Raw genomic sequence first — 10834 nt, 5'->3', positions numbered from 1 at the left:
TTGCAAAACTCAATTATTTTTTTCTAAATAAAAAACGTATTTTTTTGTGAATTATTTTCTTATCTGATTTAGTGTTTTTAGCTTCATTAAAAATTGATTATTTGAAAAAAAAATGTAATAAAATATTTAAAAAAATTCATCACTTTTGACTAAGACTTTGGTTAAAAAGTTAATTTATTAATAAAAAAAATCACCTTTTTAATTGGAAATATTTTGGTGATATTGTTTCCTGTGCTTGGGAGAATATCTCTCATCAAACATCCCCTGAAATTCTATGTATTATCAAGCCCGATTCATGGTTCGGCCCGGCCGGACTCAATGCTTGTTTTTTTTTTTAATTTTCCACAATCGAAATAATCAGAAAAAAATTTCATCGAAAACTTATCGATTATTAAAGGTTGGAATGTTAGTTAATAATTAAAGAAATTAATTATGTATCACATTATTTCTTGTTTTAATATATCTAATAATAATATTTTATTTTCGTTACAGATGTAGATAACATTGTAAAGCGGAGAATGAGGGAAATTATTGCATGGCGATGATTAAAGCCAATAATCGATTACATTCTAATAATCGATAAATTAAAAAAGGTGAAAATATTAATCAGAAAAATATATTTTGCTTCGATAATTTTAAATTCAAATTTATCCAATTCCATATTTTACGTACCGTGAAATGGTAAAAAAGTATAAGTTCTCAAAAAGAAGAAAAATTATCGACAACTTATAAAAAATAATGCGCTCTATACATCATTAAAAATATATGAACAAATGATAATTAATAATAAAATCCATCATCCTAAAACTATATTAAAATTTACAGCAGAGAAAATGTCGCAAAATGAAAATTTAACGTAAAAGTTATCGATATCACTACCGATGACTTTAAGAGAAATTTGAAAGGTTATCGATAACAATGGAAGTATCTAATATTTGCAACTATGGATATATGTTTATAATTTGGGATAAACGTTTATTAAAAAAAATGAGTTATCGTTATCGATAACCGAGTTCGAGTCCTCAAAAACTGAAAAGTGTTTATTATATCGGTATATAATGGAATATTTGAATATAAAAATTCCCTATGAAAATGTGTAAATTTCTCGATACATCATAACAATGTAAACTAATACAATTAATTAATTTCGATAACACATCGATTAAGCCATTACAAAAAAAAAACTATGGAAACCACTGAGCCAGGAAGTGAGAAAAAAATTTACGATAATTGCAATGGCCAACAAACGAATATGCTTCCACTTAAACCTAAGCCCATAAGGATAATGAAAAGACGGTCTATGGCATCAACGCCGACAAGTGAAAATTTATCGATAAATGGTGATGACAAAGTAAATGTTGAGGCGAATGGAAACTGCTTACAAAATGAATTGGATCTCATAAAAAGTTTATGTGACATTGATAGAACAAATGAGAGAAAATTATCGATAACCACAGAAAATAAAACGAATTACAATGATAGTGGTGAGAGAAAATTATCGATAACTACAGATAATAAAACGAATTACAATGACAGTGGTGGGAGCAAATTATCGATAACCACAGAAAATAAAACGAATTACAATGATAGCGGTGGAGTGATGGACAATGGCATTGACTCTTTAACTAAACAGATAAATGTTATCGCTATTAGCGATAAATCAAACGATAACATTAATGAAGTCTCTCCAGAACCATGTACAAGTGCTCAAAGTGCGAATACAAGAACTATTCCCGCCCAGGGTGAAACTTCATCTGCTGTGAAATGTTCGGAAAATTGTTTGTGTTATTGTTCTACGGCTGCTACCTCAGGAATTTTCTCAGTTTTGGAAAATGGTTATGTTATCGATCTAACTGCAGATCAAAATGCCGACAACAACGATGAAGATATCGATGAAAATGAATTGCCAAATTATTCACAAAGTTGTGTTTATGAACAAAGGATAATAGATTTTGAAAATTTTCGTATTATCGAACAAGTTATCGACAGTAATTGTGAGGGTAAACATGAGGAAAATAACACAGAACGTTGTCACAATGGCTTGCCTAAGGATTTAGAGACTACAATCCATAGCCAAGAACAATGGCAAGAAATATTTGGCCTGCTACCAAACTCATTGGAAATTTATCGAAACCAAAGTCCGATGGAATGCGAAAAATCGAAAATTTCCGCTACAACTATGGAAACATCTAACTCGATAGTAAAAATCGATAAACCATTGCAGAAATCTCCGCCACAATTAAAACGCAGTGCTAGTAATATCTCTGAGAATGTTGGCAAAATTTCCACTAAGCATTCTTTGTGTGCAAATCCCTCCATAAATTTCTCCTGTTCCGAATTGGTGGCATTTATCGGTGATAGTTTTAAAGTTATCGATAATGCCCAAGCCTTGTATAAATCGGAAACGAAAGAGTGCAAAGAATTTGTTCCTCGCCATTTGGCCAAAAGCAAGACTAAGGAATCCAGTTCATTGGGAAATTCACCATTTCGTCGAACGAAACGTTCCTATGCATCCGGTACGGCGGGTAATCGGTTCGCTACGAATAATCGATCGGTTGATGATAACAATAATACACGCCGTTATACAGGTGTTACGGCCGCGGAACGTCTTATGCAAAGTTTGAATTGTGATGTTTCACGTGAATTGGCCATGGCCGCAAGACGCAAGGAGAAGGGTGATACGAAACCGAAACAAGGTAATCGCCCTCAAACAACAACAAATGAGAAAAATGCCTCCGCCAACACCACCAATAGCACCACTCCCACCAAAACTCTATTGAAGGCCTTGAAATCGAAATTAACTCCATTGGCTCCACCCTTTCAGCCCTCGACAATGAGCAAAAATCAAATGGAAGCAGCCAATCTATTGGCTTCAAATACAAATGGCGAAGTCATATCAACCACCAGTGCTACCTCGCCGTCCTCTTCTGTAACGGGAACAACGGCCTATCTAAATTATGAGCAGACTACGATCTACTATCAACAGCAGCAGCACCAACAGCAATCGCTTAGCCAACCCCCAATACCTCCAACGGCATCACATCAGCAAAATTCCCAAGCGCCCCAATTGTTGATGCCTTCTCCTGTCATGGTTAATTTCGCACCTTCCAGTTCACCATCACCACAGCAACAAGTAGCCACTACCAATATGGTTCATCATCATCATCAGCAAACACAATTTCCTTTGGGCCAACAACATTTCCTGTTATCACCGAACCAGCATCATCTCTCGACTCATCATCCTCATCATCAACAGCATTGTGCTCAAAATATTTTGGCCATGATGGGTCAGGGTATGCCGCATATACATTTACCACCTGGAACTGCGTTAACCGCTAGCAATTTAACAGCTGCAACAACAAGCGCTGTTGTTCCAGTGGGACCTGGGCCGGGGGCAATGCCAACTGCTTCAGGTCAAACCCAATTGGTTCCTGTACATTTGGTCTCCAATTTCGGGGGAGGAGAATTAACGGGAGCATGGCCTTTATTGGAAACAGCCTCAGGAAATTCAACAGGTTCCGCTGCAGCAGCTACCATAACACCTCCTACTCTATACATGGATATAAATGGAGAATTTCATTCTATATGTCCAGCTCATGGACCACCAGCCCATACAATAGCGCTATCCTCTCCTCATGCTATAACAAATCAAACAACTCCATCAGCTATGGCTACATCAGCGGTTTCATCTGTCAATGGAGGTGTTGGACATGCCTTTAATACTGCACCATATCCTGCGAATGGATATCAGCAGCAGCACCAGCAACAATTGGTGGCTCTGCATAACCATCCAGCGTCATCGCAAAACCATCAACCACAGCAACAGCAACAACCTCAAACTTTATGTCCTCAGACAGCGGGCAATATTGCCATGGCTAATCCTCAATTACGTTTAAAATCCAATTGTGCATTTATATCCTCGTCTCAATCTACGGTAAGCTCACCGGAGGCGTCATCTACATCTACATCAGCCTCCGCAGCAACATCAGCTTCTTCGCCACGTGTTGTCCTGCAATTGGATGCCGGCGTGTCATTGCCTCTTCAGATTGCCGGAAAGCGAAAACTTATTCAAGGTATGTGATTATTTATTATTTTTTTTTTTGCAGAAGGAAGCTTCGAAGGAGTGATTAAGATTGGTAATATGACGGAAAGCATCACACTTTAAAGAACTCACAGGTTGATAAGGTAGCTTCTGCAAGTGTATTGGTTGGAATCATAAAGATAGAATAACATACTCACCAACTAATCTCTTTACGCAAGAGTCCAGTTGTGTCCGGTAGAGATATGATAATCCCTCTGAAAAAGAGGTCAATTTGTTGTTTATTGGGAATTCGAATATACGTTGAGATGTTGGTGATGGGGAGATGATAAGACCTTCGGTAAGTGTAGGTAATCGGAAGTTAAGCAGAAGTAGGTGTTCTAATGCTGATTGGTTTCCTGATTTTCAGTAGTTTGTGAGATATTCGTTTCATAGATGGCCGGGACATTGATGAATTCTTGCAGTTGCATTTCAATAAGTTCCAGATAATCGGTACTTGATAAGTTGATTATCAGTAGTGATGAGAACGTCGGTTTATCGATGTTCGGTTCGTGTATAATCGGTAGTCGAGGAGAATATCCGTTCATATATGTTCGGTAGTTGATGATTCATTGATAATTGGAGGCTATTGAATTCGTTGAAACGTTTATGCTTGGTAAATACTGAGTAATTCGAGAACAGTAGGTCCGAAGGTCTCTGTGGGGGTACAGTGGGCCTGAAGGTCTCTGTGGAAGTTCATTAGGCCCGAAGGTCTCTGTGGGGGAACAGTAAGCCCGAAGGTGTCTGTGGTGGAACAGTAGGTCCGAAGGTCTCTGAGGGGGTTCAGTAGGTCCGAGGTATCTGTGGTAGAACAGTAAGCCCCAATGTCTCTGTGGCGGAACAGTAAGCCCGAAGGTCTCTGTGGTGGAACAGTAAGCCCGAAGGTATCTGTGGTGGAACAGTGGGTCCGAAGGACTCTGAGGGGGTTCAGTAGGTCCGAAGGTCTCTGCGATGGAACAGTAGGCCCGAATGTCTCTGTAGGGAACAGTAGGCACAAAGGTCCCTGTGGTGGGGCAGTTAGCCCGAAGGTCTCTGTGGAGGAATAGTGGGTCCGAAGGACTCTGTGGGGGAATAGCAAGCCCTAATGTCTCTGTGTGCGAAAGAATAGTACGGAATGTCTCTGTGTGGGTTCAGTCGGTCCGAAGGTCTCTGTGGGGGAACAGTAGGTCCGAAGGTCTCTGAGTGGGTTCAGTAGGTCCGGTGGTCTCTGTGGTGGGGTAGTTAGCACGAAGGCCTCTGTGGGGCAACAGTAAGTCCGAAGGCCTCTGTGGTGGAACAGTAGGTCCGAAGGACTCTGTGGGATAGTTAGCACGAAGGTCTCTGTGGGGCAACGGTAAGTCCGAAGGCCTCTGTGGTGGAACAATAGGTCCGAAGGTCTATGTGGGAGAACAGTAGGTCCGAAGGTCTCTGTGGGGGAACAGTAGGTCCGAAGGTCGCTGAATGGGTTCAGTAGGTCCGAAGGTCTCTGTGGAGGAACACTAAGCCCGAATGTCTCTGTAGGAAACAGTAGGCCCAAAGGTCTCTGTGGTGGGGTAGTTAGCACGAAGGTCTCTGTGGGGCAACAGTAAGTCCGAAGGCCTCTGTGGTGGAACAGTAGGTCCGAAGGACTCTGTGGGGTAGTTAGCACGAAGGTCTCTGTGGGGCAACAGTAAGTCCGAAGGCCTCTGTGGTGGAACAATAGGTCCGAAGGTCTCTGTGGGGGAACAGTAATCCCGAATGTCACTGTGGTGGAGCAGTAGGTCCGAAGGTCTCTGAGTGGGTTCAGTAGGTTCGAAGGTCTCTGTGGTGGAACAGTAAGCCCGAATGTCTCTGTAGGGGAACAGTAGCACGGAATGTCTCTGTAGGAGTGCAGTAGGTAGGAAGGTCTCTGTGGGGGAACAGTAGGTCCGACGGTCTCTGTGGGGGAACAGTAGGCCCAAAGGTCTCTGTGGGGGTGCAGTAGGTCCAATGGTCTCTGTGGGGGAACAGTGGACTCGAAGGTCTCTGAGGGGGTTCAGTAGGACCGAAGGTCTCCGTGGGGGAACAGTAGGTCCGAAGGTTTCTGTGGTGGAACAGTAGGTCCGAAGGTCTCGGTGGTGGAACAGTAAGCCCCAATGTCTCTGTAGGGGAACAGTAGGCTCAAAGGTCTCTGTGGTGGGGCAGTTAGCCCGAAGGTCTCTGTGGGCAACAGTAAGTCCGAAGGTCTCTGTGGTGGAACAGTGGGTCCGAAGGACTCTGTGGGGGAAACAGTAGTACGGAATGTCTCTGTAGGAGTACAATAGGCCCGAAGGTCTCTTTGGGGGAACAGTAGGCCCGAAGGTCTCTGTGGTGAAACAGTAGGTCCGAAGGTCTCTGTGGGGGAATAGTGGATTCGAAAGTCGCTGTAGGGGTACAGTAGGTCCGAAGGTCTCTGTGGGGGAACAGTAAGTCGGAAGGTCTCTGTGGTGAAACAGTAGGTCCGATGGTCTCTGTGGGGAATAGTGGACTCGAAGGTTTCTGTGTACGCAAAAAATGCCACCGAACTTCAAGCGGAACGATGAGCGTATCATGCCATTCATAGCATGATACGCACCTAGCTGTATACAGTAGATGCATGTATTTGCCCAACGTCTGTCAGTCACCTATCTGCGTCTCACTATAAATCCATGCAATGAAGTGATTGGGAGTTTTCGCTCCTTGCATGAAGTAGATAATTAATTTTTGTCGCCAAAAATCATTCCTATGTAGCAACGCACCTTCACTAAGCTGTTCATCATAATATCTAATGGTGGTTTGTGGGTGCGTTGGTTAGTTGAGTTTTGGGTGTTGTAGGTTGGATTGATAATGCACGGCAAAATATATATTTCTTACGTGAAAACTGGTAGTTTATAAGTACTTCGATGAGTAGGTTATTAGATATTTATGTGGAAACTGTCCATTTATAGTTCAGATCAGAAACTGGTATTTTCACTGAGATGTACGCTATCGAAATTTTATGGGATACCGGAGTTCGGGTTTTGGTTGGTTTCCAGAGTTGCGGTAGTTTCTGATATTCGTTTCGTAATTGATCGGGTTGAGCTCTTGTAGTTCGTGTTCTTTAGGTTCCAAATAATTGGTAGTTGCCGAATTCCTCGGTGGTGTAGTTGATTGGCAAACTATGTGAGCTAATTATCGGAATTTGATGAAATCCAAGTGTTCGTGTGTTATTTGGTTTACAGATTTTCTATAGTTTGTGCAATAGTCGTAGAAGGTTTCAAATAATCTGTATTTGATGATCGGTGCCAAGCATCTATCACCCACGTAAGTTGCCAATAATCTAGGTTAGGTTAGGTTATCGCCAACATAAGTTAGGCTATCACCCACATAAGTTGCCAATAATCTAGGTTAGGTTAGGTTATCGCCCACATAAGTTAGGCTATCACCCACATAAGTTGCCAATAATCTAGGTTAGGTTATGTGGCAGCCCGATGTATCAGGCTCACTTAGACTATTCAGTCCATTGTGATACCACAGTGGTGAACTTCTCTCTTATCACTGCGTGCTGCCCGATTCCATGTTAAGCTCAATGACAAGGGACCTCCTTTTTATAGCCGAGTCCGAACGGCGTTCCACATTCCAGTGAAACCACTTAGAGAAGCTTTGAAACCTTCAGAAATGACACCAGCATTACTGAGGTGGGATAATCCACCGCTGAAAAACTTTTTGGTGTTCGGTCGTAGCAGGAATCGAACCCACGACCTTGTGTATGCAAGGCGGGCATGCTAACCATTGCACCACGGTGGCTCCCGTGGTGCAATGGCTGCCAATAATCTAGCAACTGGGAATAATCTAGCAACTGGGAATTTGATACGATACCGGGTTCGGGCATTGGTTTCCTGATTTTCGTTAGTTGATGAGATCTTCGTTACGTAGACGATTGGAATATTGAAGATGGGTTATGGATGAGCACATCGGTTGGGTATATGATAAGAAATTTATGTGGAAACTGTCGATTTGTAGTTCAGATCAGAAACTGTTCGTTGAACTATAGGTGTTCGTCGATTCGTTCTTGAGCGGGATGAGCTCTTCGTGTGTTGTTTGGTTTCCAAATGATCGGTAATTGGTGGGATCGGATGATGATCTCTTGAAGTCGTTTGGGCGGTGGTTGGTTTCCAGATAATCCGTAGATGATGTTAACTTCAGTGAGACGGGTATCGGAAAATGGTGTATTCTTCGATTTGTTGATGTTGGGAGTTGGTGTGCACTTTGAGATAATACAATCTCCGGCTGTTGCCTTCACAAAGATTGGGCTGAAAATTGCATCCAACTTTCCATGTGTCATACCGGCTGACATAAACCTCAACTAGTACACAGCTTGCTATACACTCCAACATGTCGTTTCTTTTATTGTAAAGGGTGGAATTTTGCATTTAAAAAACCTGAACACCCCTCATTTTGAAGGTGTGTGTGTGTAGAATGTTGCTCCTATTTTGATTTTGGAATTCACTCTTCAGTTTTCAAAATGCCGTCCAAGCAAGAAGAGCAGCGTATCAAAATTTTGCTCGCGCATCGCGAAAATCCGAGCTACTCGCACGCAAAGCTGGAAAAATCGCTAAAAGTTGCCAAATCAACCGTTACAAATGTAATTAAAGTGTATGGGGAACGTTTGTCGACAGCCAGGAAGGCTGGATCGGGGGGAAATGGAAAACCGGAAGCCGCTGAGACGACAAAGAGAGTTGCCGGTAGTTTCAAGCGAAACCCTAACCTCTCTCTCCGAGATGCCGCAAATAAGCTGGGTGTATCGTCTACAACCGTGCATCGAGCAAAAAACGAGCCGGACTATCGACTTACAAGAAGGTAGTGACTCCAAATCGCGATGATAAACAAAATACGACGGCCAAAGCGCGATCCCAGAGGTTGTACACGACGATGCTGACGAAGTTTGACTGCGTGGTAATGGACGACGAAACCTACGTCAAAGCCGACTACAAGCAGCTTCCGGGACAGGAGTTTTATACGGCAAAAGGAAGGGGAAAGGTAGCAGATATTTTCAAGCACATAAAACTGTCAAAGTTCGCAAAGAAATATCTGGTTTGGCAAGCCATCTGTACCGGTGGCTTGAAAAGCAGCATTTTCATAGCTTCCGGGACTGTCAACCAATAAATTTACGTGAAAGAGTGTTTGAATAAACGTCTGCTGCCTTTCCTGAAGAAACACGGTTGTTCCGTACTGTTTTGGTCGGATTTGGCATCTTGCCATTACGGTAAAATGGCCATGGAGTGGTACGCCGCCAACAACGTGCAGGTGGTTCCCAAGGACAAGAACCCTCCCAACACGCCAGAGCTCCGCCCAAATGAGAAATACTGGGCTATTGTCAAGCGGAACCTAAAGAAGACCAAAAAAACTGCTAAGGATGACCAGCAGTTCAAGGCGAACTGGCTTTCTGCGGCGAAGAAGGTGGACAATGTGGCTGTACAAAATCTGATGGCAGGTGTCAAGCGTGAGGCCCGGCAATTCGGATTTGGAAAAGCGAAAGCTTAACTTAATATTTTTCCTGAATTTTATACTAATTGAACTTGAAAAAGAAATTTAATTTGATTTTTTAAATAAACGATTTCACCGATTTACACGCGGTTTCCCTTTACCACCCTTTATTTCAGGAGCTCCGTGTTTTTAACATGGTCCTCTTCACTTTGGTTCTACTCTTTGTCTATAGTTATCTTGTCTACTAACCGTTTTGTATTTTGTCGCGTTTCCCACCGTTGTTCTGATCCATATCAATTTAAGTGATTTCCGATTCCTTTAATCCGCCTCCATGGGCTTTCCATTCTCTAGGATTTGATTTGAAAGAAAAGAAAAACCTTCAGATAGATTAGGTTGAAAAATACACCTAAGCTCTCTGTTTCCAAGTTTTTCCAGGTCTCCAAACAAAATTAAACTTTGACAAAATTTTCTATAGAAATAAAATTTTTATAATATTCTCTATTGAAATAAAATTTGTGACAAAATTTTCCGTAGAAATAAAATTTTGACAAAAAATTTTCTATAGAAATAAAATTTTATACAAAATTTTCTATAGAAATAACATTTTACAAAAATTTTTTTATAGATATAAAAATTGATAAAATTTTCTATAGAAATTAAAATTTTATGATAAGATTTTCTATAGAAATAAAATTTTGACAAAATATTCTATAGTAATAATTTTTTTACAAAATTTTCTGTAGAAATAAAGTTTTTGTTAAAATTTGCTATAGAAATAAAACTTGAGAATTTCCATGGGATGATGTTTGCTTTATTCAAAATTCAGTGAATTCCATCAAACCTCTCTCAGTTGCATCAGACTTCTACTAGTTGTATCAAACTTCCCTTGGTTGCATCAAACTTCATGATTATACAAAACATTGCTTCTGGTAAACTATTCTGGCCCTCCAAATCTATTTCACACCCAACCATATGGGAACATCATATAGCACACTTAAGTTTTATTGCGTGAGCATTGTGTGCCAGCAATTTAGTCAACCCACAACAATCACAATCAGCAGTTTGTTAAAATTTCATTGGATATGATGGAGTCGCCATCATGGCAATATCCTACTGTGACTATGGAGCAATGGGTTTTTTTCTGCCGATGCTACTCTTTTGGGATGAATGTTAACTGCTTTTGTCTTTGAGATGTTAAAATTTTTCGTGTGAGTTTTTTTGTTTCATTCCTGAAAAACGATTTCAAGTATTCACAATATCTGGCCAGTTATCATCTATGAGTAAGGCATTGTTGGATTTAGAGGGCAACAAAAAAACGGTCTGAGAAAAAAACTG

General features: G+C 41.1%; 1 protein-coding gene across 1 annotated transcript; it reads left to right on the top strand.

The window, feature by feature from the left end:
• Nucleotides 1-1110: 1110 nt before the first annotated feature.
• On the top strand, nt 1111-4081 carry LOC142225187 (uncharacterized). Its single transcript, XM_075294966.1, has one exon. The coding sequence runs from the start codon at nt 1187-1189 to the stop codon at nt 4079-4081; it is 2895 nt and encodes a 964-aa protein (XP_075151081.1). The 5' UTR covers nt 1111-1186.
• Nucleotides 4082-10834: the final 6753 nt, after the last annotated feature.

The sequence above is a fragment of the Haematobia irritans genome, chromosome 2 (assembly GCF_050003625.1).
Source record: "Haematobia irritans isolate KBUSLIRL chromosome 2, ASM5000362v1, whole genome shotgun sequence".
Taxonomy (NCBI): domain Eukaryota; kingdom Metazoa; phylum Arthropoda; class Insecta; order Diptera; family Muscidae; genus Haematobia; species Haematobia irritans.
This window is presented reverse-complemented; position numbering and strand designations above follow the sequence as displayed.